Below are 17,909 nucleotides of genomic sequence, written 5' to 3'. Positions count from 1 at the left end.
TCCAACGTTCCGAACAGAAGGGGAAGGATGGCCGTTCGGATCAGCTGCCAGGGGCGGCCTGACGGTAGACAGACGGCCACGCGGGAGATGACACGACAGTTGGACCAGGTCTCCGGATGCGAGTCTGGCCGGACCCCGTATCGCGAGAACACAAGACCAATTGAATCCTGCTCCTCGAGAGTCGATCAAGAGGACATGTTGGAACGTTGGAGTGTTGGAGCATAGTTTTGCGCTTACCGTAGTACATGGAAAGGGGAGGTATGACAGCGCCAGGCGGTTAGGCCAGGGGAACACAGCGAAAGGCCACCGGGACCATGACTAGGGAGCTAAGTGATTCGCTCGCTTCACTGTACGTCCCGAGGTTAGCGGCTTCAGGTACGCGATGGGCGTTTGGTACTTCTGGATCGTCTCCCCGCATACTTTGGCTACCCATGTGTGAGGTAAGTGATTGGGCAGAAGACGGAGTCGACGCTGCAGCGCTGACGGGCGGAGAGGCAAAGCTGACGATGCGTCGTGGCGCGACGAGAAAAGCAAGTCGCGGGCGCGGTGATATCGAGGATGCAGGGATGGACCAGCCCCTCCCGACGCCTGCAAGGTACCGCTCAGGGCAGGACGCTGATTGGGCGGGGTGCTAGCGGAGCGCGATGTCCCTCGCAGTGTTCATGATACTTTTTGTCGTTGCGGCAGCTGCAAAGGGCGGGCCAAGGGCTATCATAAGGTCGTGCGTCGTGGTTTTCAGACTGTGGGGGGAGGCAAAGTTTGTTATTGCAAAAGGAAGGCATGACTCTGCGACGCGAGTGACGAGGCAGGAGCGACGTGTGACGCGGAAGGAGCGTGTCTGACGAGCTGCGAGGCAGCGGCGAAGCAGCAGAGGGCGCTAGCAAATGCCGTTGGATCGCGTCGACGCATCGTCGTCGACTCTGTCGCGCTGCCAGTCGCCCGCATCCCCTGGGACGGCGCGGGTTTGGGCTCAGCGGCGCAATACTGCAACTGGCCGTCCGACCTCAGTCAGCCTATCGAGCGGATATTGGCCCGCGCTCTATGGCTTCTCTGCTCCCTGCACCGCGACGCCCATGCGCGACGCGGAAATGAGGCTAGTGGAAATTGATCCTTGTCCCATGTGCGAGTGCTTGTCACTCCCCCAGAGGCCCAAAGAGTGCATACCCACGTCGACCCGCTCCTCGAAGCCTCTTTTCGGTCGGGAGATCTGCTCTCTGCATTCTTTTCTACCACCACGCCAGCACTCCGCAGCGCGCGTGCATTCACTCCTTCACCTGTTTGCTGCCAGCTACACACGCTCCTTAACCTTTGCCATAATCTATTGTTTTGTACTTTTTGCCGCCAACCGAGCCATCCAGAGTCGAGCGCGCCCGATCCCGCCTGCAATCGCTGCACGCCTTCCTTTTCACCTCCAGCTCGCTCCCTCCTTCGCCTCTTGCCGACATTACTTTCCACTGTGCCTAGGACACACTTTCGAAAAACACCGCCCGTGACCGCCCCATTGTTGTTTTTGGCCCCGCTACATGTTCGCGTTTGCTCTTTCCTCCCACCCCGAGTCGCCTTGCTCTCACCTTCCCCACTCCTCGCTCGAGTGCGCCTGCCCGCTCACCCCAGCGACGCTCCAGTCGAGATTGGTCAGCGCACAGTCGTCGCTATAATCCAGTCTAATCACTTTCGCCAGTAAGACTACACTCCTCCCCATCCCCATTGCCAAGGCGCCCTCCCATTGCCTCTCGCCCACTCCGGATGCAATGCGGCGTACTTATACGTTTGCTAATAACTGCCAGACCATCATGAACCGCTGGTTGAACAGGAAGAAGGATGGCGCCGAGGACGCGGCCGCCGCCCCAAAGAAGACGAAGAAGGGCAAGAAGGGTCAGGAAGAGCCCAAACCAGAGTTCGATCTCAACTTCGCGTTGCCTAAAGCAGATGACTTCCGGACAAGTCTGATCATGCCTGGCCTGTCCACCCGCTTCAGCATGTTGAGAGAGCAGGACGACCCAGACTCCAAGATTGGCAAGGCCAGCGACGACAGTGTACTACAACCGAAACGCCAATCGCGGCTCCACGAGTTCGGCTTCGTTCCAGGAGGTCTTTCCGATATAGCTGAAGTCTCCTCGCTCAATGGCTCCATCCGACCGCCCTTCGCAAGCGAACGGACCAATTCCTTCGACAGCAGTAGAGATGACGACGGCTCTGGTAGCGTTATGAGCAGAGCTAGACCCGGCGAGGGCAACGTCTTGTTCGGTGGACGACAAAAGATTTACATGATCTCTAACACAAACGCGAAGGGCACCGGACGGACACTCTACGACGACGACGTTAATATGTCAGCATACCAACGGCTCAGACAAGAGGAGAAGGACAGGCTGAGGCAGCAGTCGGATTATGAAGACGGCCAGAACTCTGAGCCGTCCAGCCCTACTGAGCTCAGCCGTAAGAGGGAGACTTCGTCATCCACCAACTCAGGCACATTGAACACCCGCACATCTACAGCCGCGACTTCGATAGCGTCACAGGGCACCAACTCTGTATCAGCCTCCTCGCCGGCGTTTCCCCCAGCAGGTGCCCCGATGACATCCCCAGATCTAGGCCGGTCCACAACAAAACGGAGACTTTACGACCAAGGGCTGGACCAGCAAATCCAAGAGCAACAGTCCTCAGCTATGAACCGTCTCAACTCCATACAACGCGCACGTGCGCCAACCGGACGATCAACGCCACCTATTCCCATATCTCAGGCACGTTCTGCCACCAACCTGAATGACCGGTTCGCTCGGGGACCACCCGCCTTCCGCTCAGACAGCCCAAATGCGCTTGGATACCCCGGCATAAGCAGGAACAACTCCTCGGGCGCGTCGAGCCCCGTCCTCGCCCGCCCGCAGTCGCCTGCATTGACAAGTCCCGTCATCAGTGACAGTGAAGAAGCTCATACCCTCAATGCTGCACTTCAGCCCAACGATCGGGGCAAAGCGACCGCCATGGGTGCTTTCAACAAACCCAAGGCGGCGTTCAGCGAGGAGCAGTATGCAGAGCGCTTGCGCCATATGCAGCAGGACCGCGAAGGGCGCTCAACACCACCTCAAAAGGCCGAGAGGTCCCCGCCTCGTAAGCCCACTTTGAGAGAGCGTGCAGAGCAGCAAAGGCGTAAGCGAGCTGAAAGTGACGCAAACGAACGGTCAAGCTCTGAATCAACTGCTGAACCAGCTAAAGCACCCTCTGCCTTCTCCAGGTTTCAAGCTGCTGCCAGTCAGATGAGAACCGCAGGTCCAGGTACACCGACTTCGCCACCGACCCAGCGCCTCCCAGCCATTCCACGCCAACCAGCAGCGTCTCCAGACAATTGCAACAAAGCCACCTTCTTCAGTTCCCCAGATTCCAGCGAAGCAGAAGATGAAGCTCCCAGGCCGCCGACCACGCGCTCGGCAGAGCCTGCTCGTCGATTTGACAATCTCCCCGTAGCAACCGGACCTGCACCCTCAATGTTCGAGCATCCCGCATTCCGCTCGCGGACAACATCAGAGGAAGAGGTTTCTCAGAATGGCCCTTCTTCGTACAGCCCTGCTCTTACCCAAGAGGCGTCTCCACGCCCCGACGAGACAGTGAAAGTGGACGGTACCGAGGTTGACTCACCAACACTGGGTCCTGAGAGCAGCGGACTGAGTGGAATGATCAGGCAGCATCTTCGCAACGTCAGCAATGTTTCTTCCAACTATGGTGAGCCAGGTCCTCCAATGATGAGCCCACCTATGGGGCTCGCCATTCATACACAAGGGTCTGGCTTCCAGCGCCGCCAACCGGGGTCGGAATCGGCTACCCCAGCTCCCTCAACATACAGCCACTCCAACCCATGGGATCTGGACGACATTGACAACCCCTACCGCGATGAACTCGTCAAGATGAACTCTGACGAGCAGGCCAACGCACAAAACGCCACACCACTGATCATGAGCGCAACCGAACCAAACCCTGCAGCTCCCTGGGATCTTACTCCGCGAAGGGCCCATGAGCGTGTCGCGAGCAACGAGACAGAGGCCGACCATGAAGCTTTCCAACGAGACCTCGCTCACAGGCAGCGCTTGATACAGGAGAATCTCCGTGCTAAGGCCGAAGGCCGTTCAACAAGTCCAGCACCAGCACCCGCGGGCCCATCCAACGGACTGAAGACAGCTTTGAACATGCTCCGTGCAAAGTCGAGCCGTGAATCTTTTGCTACAGTTGATGTTTCCAACAAATCGGTAAGGAAGCTTGCTCTTGGAGGAAGTTCAGCGAATGTCAGCAGCACCTCGCTCGTAGGCCTTCAGGGTGATATGCCAGCGCTGCGGCCAAAGCAGTCCCGAGTATTGCAGCAAAGTGAACAAGACGCACAGCGGGAGCACGAGAATCGCCAACGATCGGCAACCGAGAGCAGCCGCACTGGTCGTCCATCGGGTAGATCTCCACAGGCATCGACCAGAAGCTCCACGCGAGAGCGCTCGAGCTCTGGAACATCGTCAGGCCGTTCCCGGAGTCGCCATGATCAATACCGCGATGACCTGGACCAGGCTATGGCAGATGGCACCCGCGGCGCGTATCCTGCAAACACAATGCCATCAATGCCTGGATACTCTGCTCACCCCACGCCTCCACTTCCTTCTGAGAGACCATCGCTGGATTCCCAAGGTCGCATGCGATCGCGCAGCAACAGCAAGACTGCCGCGGCGAACTACTTCGAGTCGAAGCATCTGCACCCTATTCAGACTAACGCTGGACCGGGTCAGAACACTCGTCTGCCTCCTGGGGGAAAATTCTCCCCGGGAATCCCTATTTCACCCCGGCCTTCACCAGGTGGCTTCAGCAGTGCCAACGGCAATGGCTTCTCGCACCCAACATCTCCAGTGCCTCCGTTCTCCGCCAACCACACCCCTCCTGTCTCAAACCCCACTACACCCAACGCTGCCGCGTTCAACCCAAGTACCGTGCAGCCGTTGACCAAGACTGGAGTGCTACGAAAGAAGTCCATCGCGAAGTCGGAGATCTCGGAGCCGGTGTTCCTTTCCACAACGTCTTCGATTGACACCATCAACCTCCCAGCTGGTGCTTCTTTGAAGAATGGCATGGAAAACAACGCTCCCCCTGTTCCGCCAATCAACCCCATGAGGCGACGTTTCGGATTTGGCCGTGGTGAAAGCCAAAGCCAAAGCCCAACGGGACCATCACCTTACGATCCTGCTGTCCAGCATGGAATGGATGGACCTCGAGCCCCTTACGCTGAGCCACTCCGCACCAACTCGTCCGACGCAGTGATGAACCAATCGCAGCAACCAAAGAGCAGACTGCGGAAGGCATCTAGTGAAGGCAGGAGCCTGCGCGGAGACGCACAAAGCCAAATGGGACCCTCGCCAGCAATGCCTCAAAATGGCTTCACCGGACGCAATGGGTCACCTCCACGTCCTGCCAACGGTCAACAGCCCATGGAGGGTGGCATGTTCTAAACAGCACCTCAGCTATACGAGCTATTGCTCTGTCAGCACCTCAACATTCGTGATCAAAAGCGATCCTTTTTCAATCTTTGGCACATTTGGAAATCTCTTTTCTTTTCTGTATGTCTACTTTCGGTCCACGGATCGCCGTGTCTGCGATCACGGCCTTTTCTTTCCTTAATCTCTTTCGGCTTCCGGCTTAGCAATATACCTCCCCGTTCTGCGACTGCGACTTCTCTTTGCAAAGATCTCATTTTACGATCAACGATAGGGTTCTGGCTAGATTACAACCTTCACCGGGCTGGACACGGTGTTTCTGGAGGTTGGCAATAGCATCACACAAGTTTGAGTACATTCAGTAAGAGTCAGGTTCGGGAGGATTGCATGTTTATCGGAGTCTTCATGTACTGCTAGTCACTACAGCCTTTTCATAGGCTCACGGTTCAGCTCGTGCTGCCAGACTCGCGTCAACCAATTCGTGGTATTGAATACAATCAATTGCCTCATACAACAGATCCTATGCACAGGAATTCACTCGACATGCACACTAAATCGAGACCAATCGCATTATCACTATCAGACCTCAGCAGCGAGCGGCGACTGTTGGACGTGGGACAACGGTCGCAATATGTCTGAAACCCCCGCGGGCGTTGTTTGGACTGGTTTTCATGTACCGTGCCGCGTTTCCGGTTTCATCGCTGCCGAATGCATGCAGCGTCAACGGCGTTGACACCTTCACATGCAACATGCAGAAAAGCATGATTTTGTCACCATGCAAAAGGAATATGAGACGACATTGCCCATGTGCATAGGCGAGCGACTCACGAGCCCTGTGTTTCAGATGCCGCGAGAAGGGCCGTGCGCTGATTCGAGAACCTGGGATCGTCGCGATGGAAGATAAACTACGAAATCTCGGCTCGAGACGAGGCTCTATTGATCGTTGATACTCAGAAGAGGGTGAAAGATAACAATGGGATTGTGAGCGAAGGTTCTATGACGGAGAGATCGAATTGCTGTGGAAGGAGAAAGGGGATATCGGTGGGGACAGTGATCTAAGGCCCGCATGCCGCTTATCGCGTACCTGCATCTTGCGACCCATTTTCACGCGTCGCCTTCCTTTGTCGGAACCAGGACGTCAGCAACACAACCCGGCGCTCTTGGTAGCGGTATAGTGGCATCAAATTCCGTGCAATCTTGTCGACATTCAATGATGTACATACAATCTTAAGTAGCGGAGCGCAAGATGTTACTGCAAAAGACTAAGCGTTCGATGATGGAAGCTCCACGTCCAAAGTCCAGTCTACCGTAGCGGTGCACTACGCCACCGTGCCATTGGAACCGTCGACGGCATCTTCCCCATCCGCACGCCAAGGGGACATACTTTCGTCTAACGCAGGGTCGGTATCCGGTGCCGCACGAAGAACGCATGTCCCCCAAAGCGTTCGCTGTGCAAACAGAAAAGCAATTTAACAAGGCTATCAGCAAGCGTGATATGAGAGGGCAAAACGAGGAGAAGTCAGCAAAAGCCGTTGTGGTGTTCTATCGGGTACAGCATCCCTACACAACCAAGAGAAAAAGGTCTGGATTGCCAGGCGCAGGGCCTGCCAAAACAGCCCTGACACAGCTCCGCAGGCCGCCTGATTGGGCCGGCGACAAGAAATCGCACCGTCGCATTGCGCAGAGCAAAGAAAAGCAAGGCCGCCTCCCACCATCCATCTCCACAGCTGTGCCAGCATGCCGCTTAGCCAACGCTAAAGGACCGCAAGCTCGGCGCCATCCCAAACTCTAACTGCAACCTAACCCTCCTTCCGAGGCACATTGCACACCTATGCGAAGCTCTCGCTGCGCATCCGTCGCTCGTAACTCGACGAGATACACCCCTCTAGAATACGTAGGTGCGATCGAAGGCGCAGTAGATCGAGGAAACCAACAGCGCCCAGGGAGGGGTACTGGGGAAGATAGTCAACTGCATACCAAGGCTCTGCGACAAACCGCGGCAATCCCTGGGGACGATCACCGGGTAACTCCAATGTTAATCTCCACGAGTCTATTGCTCGTTAGGGAGCAGGCTTGGACCAAGGTATTGGTTGCCAGAATCTTATTCAGTACATAGACCCCCTCTCCGTCCCATCGTTTTTCTCGCTCAACCCTGTTCCATCTCACTTCGACATTCCCTCACTCCAGTCCGTCTTTCACATATCGAATACCATCGTCACTACATATTATACCATATAATCAAGATGCGTTTCCAGGCTACCGTCCTCGCCGTCGCGGCTTCGCTCGCTTTCGTTGGTGCTCAGGATTTGAGCGGTATCCCCCAGTGCGCTGTATGTTGCCCTTCGTCTCCTGTTCCCGATCGGATCGGACTTCGGAGCCCACACCTCCACTCGAAGACGATCACGATCGCGATCTAGGCACGTCGCATCTAGCATCGTTAACTAACACAACTACCAACAGATCCCCTGCTTCGTCGCTGCCCTCCCCAGCTCCAACTGCGGTGTGACAGACACAAACTGCCAGTGCACCAGCGGCCGCTCTGCCATTGAGAACTCGCTCCTCACTTGCGCACCTGAGCGATGCGAGCAGAGTGAAATCTCCAGTACGTTTTGCATACCCTACATACCTATCATCTTCGTCCATATCTAACGCGATTACTAGGCCTCGCCCCCGCTGTCTCCTCCCTCTGCGCCGCCGCCGGTGTAACCCTCTCCGACATCCCCACTGCCGTTCCCTCATCTGGCGCTTCCATGACCGGCTCAATGATGTCCAGCATGATGAGCGGACCCCCCACCATGAGCGGCTCCATGTCGCCCACCAGCTCCGGTGTCGCTGAGCAGACTGAGAACGCTGCTGCTGGCAAGCTTGCTAGCTACGGTGTTGTTGCCATGGGTATGGCTGCTGTCTTCGGATTGTAGATGTCGAATACCTGGAGGAGTGATACGAAGGGCGCGTTGGTTGATTAGGAATTTGTAATGCGACAATCGCTTGTATATCGCAATTGATACAGTATCGTTCACTTGAATCGCTGAAAGCTTGACGCCGCGCGCAAATGGTTGGTGATGTTGAAATCGTGTCGGGCTTTATTCCCTTGTTCACGCAGCTTCGAGTGCGATCGCCCATTTGCCAGACCACGCTGTGAACTCATCGTCGTCTCCAGCCCAGCTCTGCCTGACCAGCTCGATTGCGCTGCTTGCCTCACTACAGCATTTGTCCAGAGTCTGTTTCGCTTCGTCCTCATCCAGGTCGTAGAACGCGCCTGCGATGTCGTCGACCGTCTCGGGTATCGTCTTGAGGGTGTTCATGAGTGCGTCTAGCTTCTTGCAGGGTGGCAATACCGTGCCGTTCGTCGCAGCAGTCGGTTCGAGCGTGGACGATGCGGGATACGTCTTCAACCTCCTCTTGATCAGTGCTTGGTAGAGCATACCAATCATCTTGAGCTTCTTGACGCTGGTATCCAGTAGTTCCTTCAGCTCCTTGTTGTCCTTGCCAATCTTGTTCGATGCGCCGAAAATCTCGTCTTCCTCGTCGCTGCCTTCTGCTTCGTCATCCTCGTCTTCCACGTCTTCGCCCCATTCTTTTAGCTCCTCAATCGCATCTAACAGGACTGCGCGGTACTCTTGCGCTTTCTTGACCACGAGTCCTACAACGCCGTCTTCGCATAGTTTTAGTAGCGCGTCGCATACGTCCCATAGCACACCAGTCGAGGACAAGACTTCTTGCTTCTCGCTCTCAGTTGGGCCGGTGTCTTTGCCTTTCGCGTTTTGTCTTTTCTCTGCCATCTTCAGGATCATGGCGAGGACTTCTCCCCATGTTCCCAGCAGCCTCCGGACTTGCGCCTTAACTTCCGTGCGCATTATGTCTCCGATATCACCCCTCTGACCCTCTCGTGGTATATACGAAGCCGCAGTGACCATGCTGTTCAATGGACCCGAGGTCACATCGCCTATTTTCGCTATTATCGCCGATGGTGTGAGGGGCGGGTTGATGAGGAGGAGTGAGAGCGTCGTCGTATGCGATTTTAGGAGCTTTGTCGAGGCTCTGATAACATCGAGAGGATCTGCTATCTCCGTTTCAGACGTTGGCGCGGCATCTTTGGTGGGTGCGAGAGAGGACTGGTAGTGTGTGAGAAGTGCTTGTGTGGTTTTGGTGAGGTCGATGAGACTGCGCAGGTCTTTTGGTTTCGACATTGTGCGCTTCTTAATCAGGGAGAATTAAGGAGTATTGTCTTCTTCAAAACAGAGAAAGTGTGCGCAATTCACAAGCCAAAGTTTGGGCAGTATCAAAATTTTGGTGGGGCAGTGACTCCTAGCGGGGTACCTATGTGCGTAACTCCGTCATGCCCGTACCACAGCAGACATCCGCAGATGGCTGCGTCCATCTCAACCTTGCAGCGACACTATTCCAACCCGTATTTGGTTCTGTCCACTATTTCACGAGATCTTGGTCGATATGCTGGGCCCATCTTTCTTATACCACGGCCCAGTCCGGACCCCCACGATTGGGGAGGCGAAGTCGAGGCAGTGAACCTCAGCAGACCCTGTATGTGATGCGTCTCAGACACGACTGAACGAGGAGATGTGCCGCTGATGCATATATTCACATGTATGTAAGAGTCTGCCCCGACATCTGCTGAGGTCACAATGGCGCTCGTCCCCGCTCTCATGCTGCTTACATTGAGCCTCGCCAATGGGGCTCGCGCACTAGGCAATGAAGGCTGCGAGGCGCAGTCATTGCAGTTCACCGGTATTGCAGGTCTGACCACTGAAAAACTACAACTCCTCATCTCAAACTCCCACGTTGCAGGTGCATGCATGGCGGAATGCAAAGCAATTTCGCCTAGCTCAGCCATTCGTCGGCTCGATCCCAACGATACCGACAGCCTCGCAACATGAAGCTGGAGGACTCGCGATGAATTCGGTGAAGCAGAGCCTCACGTCCTGGGACAGTCCAGCCTGATGGTATATCTGGCAATCGCGGTTGCGCGAAGGACATAGGTCCCTACAGAGTACCTCAGGAATGCCACAGACCTCACCGGTATAGCCTTTTCTATCCGTTTTACTTCAGTACCAATCGTACCCTAGCACTCCCATCCACCCATTGTTTACCTCCTACGCAATGTCTTATGTCGAGGATACTTTTCCGGTCTATCGTCTCGATCAGGCAGATTTGGAGAGATACCTGAGCGAGCTGCACGGTTCGCGTGACTTCCACATTCAAGTAGGAAGTCCTGGAATTCGTGTCGATATGTGCTGAAAATAGTGTGCAGGTCATCAATGATACGTACAAGTTCCGAATTCCGAAGAAGTTGGATGCGGTATGAATTCTTATGTGATCAGTATTGGTACATATTCTGACCTTGAGGCAGAATCAGCGAAGTGCGCTTGGACGTCGACGGTGGGAGGATGATTGACGAGAAATGCTGGCCACGATTTTGTGGGGGCGGGCTGCATGCTGGTATGCCGCGGGGTTGACAGGATCTCGTGGCGATGTCCTAGGGCAACACCGGACTGGGAACTCGGTGCTGCGGTCATTTCTGCTGGTATATAGCTCAATCTACCCGATCTTCGCAGAGAGGCACTCTCCAGTTCCCAGTTGCTAGATTTCGACGCAATCGCTATGGATCAATACGTTTCATCATGCAAAGAGTTCCGACGTTATCCACAAAATCTCATACAACAACGTGCTCTCAGCCATAGCATGGTGGGGTATTTCGCTCGGCTGCAATCTCAATCCGAGCTCCTCTTTCAAGATGAGAAGGTAGCTGTGGACTTCCTCGATTATCGTGAACTAGATAATCGTAAGCACTCTGTTACTGGCCAACTTCTAGTTACTGACACCAGACAAGGCTTCAACTCGGCATGCGTCAAAAACCAACGAGAACTGGAACTCATACTCAGCTGTAGACAGTCGCTGACGCCTGAGGCTTTCGACCCGAGATGTCGTTTCATGTTGGTAAATCTTTGCTTTTCTTGCGAAACTCAGCTGAGGATGACAGATTCCTGACAGCTGGCCATGCCCGGGCGCCATTGAAGATCACGCATGAGATGTTCAGCTTTCTATGTACAATCTACCAGGTTGCTCCTTCGTTTCTGGATTTTGTCTTCCCTTTTGGACTGAGTGAAGAAGCACAAGATTTTTACTTCAGTGGACTGAGAGAAGAGTGCCGCTTGGCGTCGTACGACAAGGCTTGCGAGCTACCCAAATTAGACCGCTCAGGGAGAGACCTTCGCTTCTGCTACAACCTGAGGTCCGTGGAATCTACGAGGAGCACGCCAGAGATACCCTGGTCCATGCGCCAGTGTGCTGTGTATCACACTTTCGATGTAGAAAGTGGCAGAATGCTCTGGATCGTCGTCAAGGGAAACAAAGAGATCATGAAACGCGTCACTGAAGTTTCCCAGAAATCAACACAGAGCGGCAATCCTCTCAAGTCTCGTAGCGCTGCGTTTGCGGCGTCACTAGAAACGCATCTTGTGATATGCAATTGGTCCGGAGAGAACTGGCGATGGTACATCAACGCACTCGAAGATCGGTTGTCAGTTTTGGCACAAGGACTACTAGTATATGAAGTTGAGAGGCAGCCATCGCCGCTACCATCGCCTACGCTGCCAAAGATCACGAGTCCACGGTTCAGCGTAGGGCCATTCAGCCTGTCACGAGCTCATACATTGCGCCCGATTCTGACAGCAAACACCTGGACCCGGTCCAACACGTTTCAAGAAAGCCCAGAGACGTACGAGCCAACAACGGCAGGTAACAACAATCAGCCTTGCAGCTTCTGGCCTTCCTCGCCAAGAAAAAGCGCTCTTCCAGAGACGAAACCGTGGAGATCGGCTGTGAACAAGCTTCGCGGACTAATGACAAAGCCATCGCTTTTTAATGCTGTTCATAGCCGTCAGACTTCCGGAGATGAGAAGACATTGGTAGCATCTCCCGACACAACGGCACCACCACACTTCCCCTCTGCATCTCAAGATGGTAAGTTAGACAAGAAGTCGGACACGTTCACCTTCGACAATCTACGAGCCATACAGCATATTGAGGAGAAGGCACAAGAAGCCATGCTTGGGCTAAAGCTGAACACCGAAGTCCTTGAGCAATTGAGATTGCACTATGACGAAGTAGCGAAGCATGCCGACTTCCCACAGGATGTGAAGGATGAGTGCAGAGACAGTCTCCATCGATTCAACAAAACCATAGTTGGAGTGGAGAAAGACATACATATGCTGCGGTCGCGGATTGAGACGCTATTACACCTCCTGGCTAATCGGAAGAACTTGGTAAGCACGCATGAACTCGAGTTTCAGGACTATATATGCTAATACCATGTCAAAGTTGAGTGGCATCCTGCAGCATCGGAGTTCCAAAGCCAGCGAATTCTACGCAAAAGAATCTCGAGAGTCAGCGGCTCGCATGGAGGTAATGACTGTGAAGATGCAAGATCTTGCCATGAAGACGAAGCAAGAGACTGTGTCCATGAGAGTGATCACCACTGTGACCCTATTCTTTCTTCCAGCAACCTTCATCGCCGTAAGTGATCGATGTCATGCCTCGGATACGCACCCAGCTAATATCACTTAGACCTTCATGAGCACCGATATACTCAGGTTTCAAGATGGTGAACAAGATTTGCAAATGCAAGGTCTTAGGCTATATCTTATGATCGCTTTACCTGCGACCGGTCTGACCTTTCTTGTATGGTACTGCATATATCGCTTCGCTAGAAAGGAAACTTGGTCGAACGATCGGTCCGCAGCAGTTGGGGAGGCCTGATCTCTTATCGTATCGCGTGTTCGCGATCTACATCACATGCGATAGCTCATCATTTCTTGTTGGTGAAAGCCGTGGTTCGGTTTTGCAACGGTGCATTTCGGATAGGTGGGTGGTGTTTGGCGAGGCTTAATGCCTAGAGTGTCGCACCGCTAGAGCAGCAGAAGGTCGAACGGTGACGATATCTCCTCTCTTTTATCATAGATGTATAGATTTCTAGATAACTTTAGACTGTGATGGTTTTTCATTCAGATTTTAGCTTGCTAGTGTGATTAGTTGATCTTCGTGTGCATTTCAATTTGAGAGTCAGTCAATCCCAAAGCCAATCAGTCCTATGCAGAGGGCTAGTCGACTTTCAAAAGACCAGGCCCGCTGTAGAAGCCGTCGAAACTTGCGAGCGTATCAACGAGCCTGGGCTACGAGCCATGGTCAACGGCGGACCGATGCGTCTTGGCGGTTCCACGTTGTTCGACCTTAAAGCCAACGTCGTGTCAACAAGGGATTTCATCCTACCATTATACCTCCGAGCATCAAGCAGTACTCATTGCGAGCACGTATGCGTTATTGATGACAAAAGTAGGTTTATCGTGGTAGGTTTGTAGGCTGTAGCTATCACGGTCGCTCAGCCGCGTAGCCGCGTGGCCGCCAACTTTCCTGTTGTCACCTCTCCATTGTTCGCGATAACTCTCATTTCCTTTCGTCGCATATTTGACACAAGAATCCGTAAACTTCCAGATGAACGATGGCACGCTCAACGAAGGACGATGGCGCAGCTGATGCAGGTCCGGTTGAGTGTGGCTTGAGGCTGTGGGCGGGGTCCTGCTCGATCGCTTGCGCGACTAGACATGGAGTAGCTCCCCCGAGGCCCCAGGTGCCTGACTTCAGCCTGCCGCGCAGACTTGCGGAAGTTTCGACCTCACATTGAGCTTACGCGCAACCTTCATGCCGCTTCCTCTGCACCCCAAACTATTCCTATACCTATCGCGACTCGCACCGGACGAGAATACCTGATGCGCACCGTCCTCAATAGCCACGATGGGGGCTGAACTCGACGAGTTCTTCGAACATGTAAACGCCTACACAGCGCCCGCTATGACTGTGTCCCGACCACTGGACACCCGACCGATCGTATCACTTGATAAGCTCCAAGCCTATCTCACTACGGAAAGATCACGAAGGCTCTTGTTATACGAAGAAAGCGACCCCGGCTACGAGGATGCTGTCCGAACCAGTCACCTAGCTGTGTTTTCGATCCTACTTTCGATAAAAAAGGGTTTCCATCTATCAACATTTATACGACACGATCACATGGCAGACATAAGGCTACCTTTCCTTACCTGTGACGCATGGCCGGAGACAGTTCAGTACATGTTCGAAGAGTTCTACGAAGCACAATGGAAGTTCTGTCCAAAACGGCTCGTGTTTGGTCAACTGTACGACACATGGCTACATGAGAACATGGTCTTGCCCTTGAAGCATATATTACCCCTGAAAGAAGGGGTGGACGCGACTATCTCCAAGGTGGAGCTGTTCGAGGAGTACAACCACCTCATCTCAGTAGGTCAAGAGCGTGCGCGCGCGCAAAAGTCCGTGTATTCATAGCAACTAGCTGACTACTTTACGCTTAGAACGAGCTGAACATTCCCCCAACCAATGTCTTCATCCTGAAATCGAGCCCATCGGGCTATGCCAAATTACACAACAACGAGGTAGAAGCCTACAGAACACTACTAAGCCACCCGAGTGGCCGAGATGCGATGCAACATATGGCTCGTTTCTATGGTTCATGGACACAGGGTGAAACTCGTAACATATTGCGCGAATATGTTAGCGGTGGCACACTCGCAGACTTCTTCAGGCGGACCGAGCCGCCTACAACCAAAGCTGAAATCCTGGAGTTCTGGAACAACTTCATACAGTTCATCAAGCCGATAGCATGCATACATCGCCTCCCCAATCCGCAGAACCAACATTCATACAAAGTGGGGTACGTATGAAATCATGGATCTTCCTTCTTCTTTGTTCCGACTGACCATCGAAGACTTCATAACGACATCAAACCGGATAACATCCTCGTATCGGAGCCGAACGGGAACAGCCCGTATAGTGTGTCGTTCAAACTGGCAGACCTTGGTCTCGCCGGGTTTGTGGTGGCTAAAGAGTCGGACGAGGCGCAAATTCGCGATGTGCACGGTACGAAGATGTACAGTATGTCACGACCAAGGTCTAGACTTACCCAGATCTAACATGATTCCAAGGTGCACCCGAATACTTCCGCGGGGAGACAGATCGGTCCAGGCAACAAAGCATCAAGCAAGCTCGTCCGGCTAAGGATATTTGGGCTTTGGCTTGTGTGATCAGTGAAGCCGCGGTATGGTCTGTATTAGGCCAAAGAGGATTGGATGAGTACCATCGACAGCGCGTTAAAGCTGCTGATGCCATTCCGACTCTCGGGAATACTGGCTACAGCGGCTGCTTCCACGACACCACCGAAGTCCTCTCAGTTGTAGGAGAGATGCACAAGCAGGTCAACGAACGGTGCAGAGCAGCGATAGACAATGTCGTTAGCTCAGTTCTTCTCATTGTTCGCGGGATGATGAAGCAAGATCCGGCCAGTAGACCAGATGCGCGAACAGTTTACGACAACCTCACACAAGCTATAGACTTAGCGACACCATCGGTTCACCCATCATTCGACGATAGAATTACGCAACCAGCCGCAACAGACCCGTACAATCGATACTCCGTGCCTGTCACTCTATCCCCAAGCATGACGAACGGATTGGGCGTCACTATGAATGCAGGTTCGCGGCCGTTGCCCAGCGATGCACATGGGTATCAACCGGGTCGTCCCCCAGAAAGACGCACAACGATCAGTGGAGATCGTTCTCCTCGCCCAAATTCTGGTGCGTCGAGTATCAGACATGGAAGGACACCGAGACATGAGCCGTATAGTCCGACTGCCGATACTATACATGAATGGCAACGGACCCCACTGGCTCCTATCCGCAGTCATGGTTCACAGCCTAATGCGTCTGTGAGTCAGAGAGCCAGGCCTTCAGCTTCCATCACTCAGGTCTTGGAGCACATACGAAAGAAGAAGTTGCACATACCCACAATACTACAAGGCCAGGAATGGCTAGGTAGACTGGATGGTAGAGACCAGGTAATTTAATAATCTTGAGTAGTTTTGGGCGCTTTTGCTGACCTTACCCCACCAGATCTTCTTAATCGACGACTCCGAATCAATGGGGCAACACTGGGATGAAGTCAAAAGCGTCTTCGAAGCTCTAGCATACCTAGTAAAAACCATGGATCCAGATGGCATCGAGTTACATTTCGCCAATAGTCCTGGGCACAAAGGTCAGGCTAAGGACCGCCAAAGGCTGACCAGAAAATTCGAAAAAGTGAAACAACATGGCGAATGCCAGATGGGTATGGCACTGAGCAGAATCCTCCCACTCTACTACCAGAGCCCAACAAGCAAGCGATCATCCTTGTCTCTACGAGCAGAGGAAAAGCCTCCTGTCAATATCTACATTCTCACGGACGGTGTATGGTCGCCAGGTTCACATTGTGTTTCACAAATCCAAAGTCACATTACACACCTAGTCGATAATCTATGGAAGGCTGGAAAGCTGCAACACGTCGGTATTCAGTTCATCCGCTTCGGCGATGACCCGATCGGTAAACAGCGCCTCGAATATCTCGACAACGATAATTTGAAGCACTATGAGGTCCCCGGGGACATTGTCGACACGGAACCGTCCACTGGCAACGTTTTCAAAATGCTCCTCGCGAGCACAGATCCTTCCTGGGATAACGACGACGATGCGCCCAGCGGCTGAAGGGGACAACGTTTTAGCGGCATCTTGACACTCGTGCCACCAGGACAATTTCCGGCCAAACAATGACCTTCACTATGTTCCCAGCCATGAGATCAGATGACATGTATCGGAGCTCCTTTCCTTCTTGTTTTCGTTCTTCTGGAGTACTGCGTACGATACCCGGTGCATTACGGCGTTTTGGCGATATCGGCATCGCATTTAAGGGTAGACACGGCAAGCGCACGAACACACTGTTCAACTCCCACGGCCAGGCTGGCAGAATCAGCGACTTACGGGAAAGAAATCACTACGATAATAACGGAGAGCGATGTAGAGTCCAAATGCGACGTTTGTTCACTAGTCTACGCACATCAAACACGACCCTTCTACAGATGATGTACTTCGATGTCATATTCCTCACTTCGTGAATCGTCTCGCGTCATACAAACAGTCAGGCAAGAGAAGAAGAGCGATACGTGATAAGAAACACACTTGCTGAACAGCGACAGGCGCGTGTGCGCACTATCTTATACCAAGACCAGAAACACGATACGTCATACCGAGACCAGCAACGGGCCAGCACCAAGCGTACCACCCACCCTTCCTGCATACACGCTTCTCTCTAGCCCACCCCCACCCCAATACATCAGGCACGACGTCATCTCACCACTACCAAACCCCCAAATCCGACAGCCGCGCACTTCCACGTTCCCAAACCCCTACTCAACAACCTGCACGCTACGTAAGCCCATGCAGCTACCCGCTGCAGGTCAGCCTCAACTGCATAAGAGGGAACCGCCTGCCGCGTAAAACGGCTAACAGCGGGGCAACCAAGAAATCTTAGTAGGTG

At 53.5% G+C, this 17,909-nt stretch overlaps 4 protein-coding genes across 4 annotated transcripts; 3 read left to right on the top strand and 1 right to left on the bottom strand.

Annotated features, from left to right (window-relative positions):
- Positions 1 to 1,793: 1,793 nt before the first annotated feature.
- J4E88_010889 (uncharacterized protein) lies at positions 1,794 to 5,474 on the top strand (the record flags this gene model as incomplete). The annotated part of the gene is made up of 1 exon (XM_049404479.1): positions 1,794 to 5,474. One exon carries the CDS (start codon positions 1,794 to 1,796, stop codon positions 5,472 to 5,474), a length of 3,681 nt encoding a protein of 1,226 aa, XP_049249759.1.
- Positions 5,475 to 7,702: 2,228 nt separating this feature from the next.
- J4E88_010888 (uncharacterized protein) lies at positions 7,703 to 8,377 on the top strand (the record flags this gene model as incomplete). The annotated part of the gene is made up of 3 exons (XM_049404478.1): positions 7,703 to 7,789; positions 7,920 to 8,061; positions 8,121 to 8,377. The coding sequence occupies 3 exons, from the start codon at positions 7,703 to 7,705 to the stop codon at positions 8,375 to 8,377; spliced, it is 486 nt and encodes a 161-aa protein (XP_049249758.1).
- Positions 8,378 to 8,554: 177 nt separating this feature from the next.
- J4E88_010887 (uncharacterized protein) lies at positions 8,555 to 9,649 on the bottom strand (the record flags this gene model as incomplete). The annotated part of the gene is made up of 1 exon (XM_049404477.1): positions 8,555 to 9,649. One exon carries the CDS (start codon positions 9,647 to 9,649, stop codon positions 8,555 to 8,557), a length of 1,095 nt encoding a protein of 364 aa, XP_049249757.1.
- A 4,675-nt stretch (positions 9,650 to 14,324) lies between these two features.
- J4E88_010886 (uncharacterized protein) lies at positions 14,325 to 17,080 on the top strand (the record flags this gene model as incomplete). Its single annotated transcript, XM_049404476.1, is given in 8 exon segments — positions 14,325 to 14,330; positions 14,376 to 14,789; positions 14,861 to 15,219; positions 15,274 to 15,425; positions 15,491 to 16,036; positions 16,056 to 16,138; positions 16,279 to 16,398; positions 16,454 to 17,080. 8 exon segments carry the CDS (start codon positions 14,325 to 14,327, stop codon positions 17,078 to 17,080), a joined length of 2,307 nt encoding a protein of 768 aa, XP_049249756.1.
- Positions 17,081 to 17,909: the final 829 nt, after the last annotated feature.

Source organism: Alternaria novae-zelandiae (genome assembly GCF_023758075.1).
Source record: "Alternaria novae-zelandiae strain BMP 2774 chromosome Unknown scaffold_43, whole genome shotgun sequence".
Classification (NCBI taxonomy): domain Eukaryota; kingdom Fungi; phylum Ascomycota; class Dothideomycetes; order Pleosporales; family Pleosporaceae; genus Alternaria; species Alternaria novae-zelandiae.
Note: the sequence above shows the minus strand (reverse complement) of the source record. Positions and strands in the feature narration are given on the sequence as shown.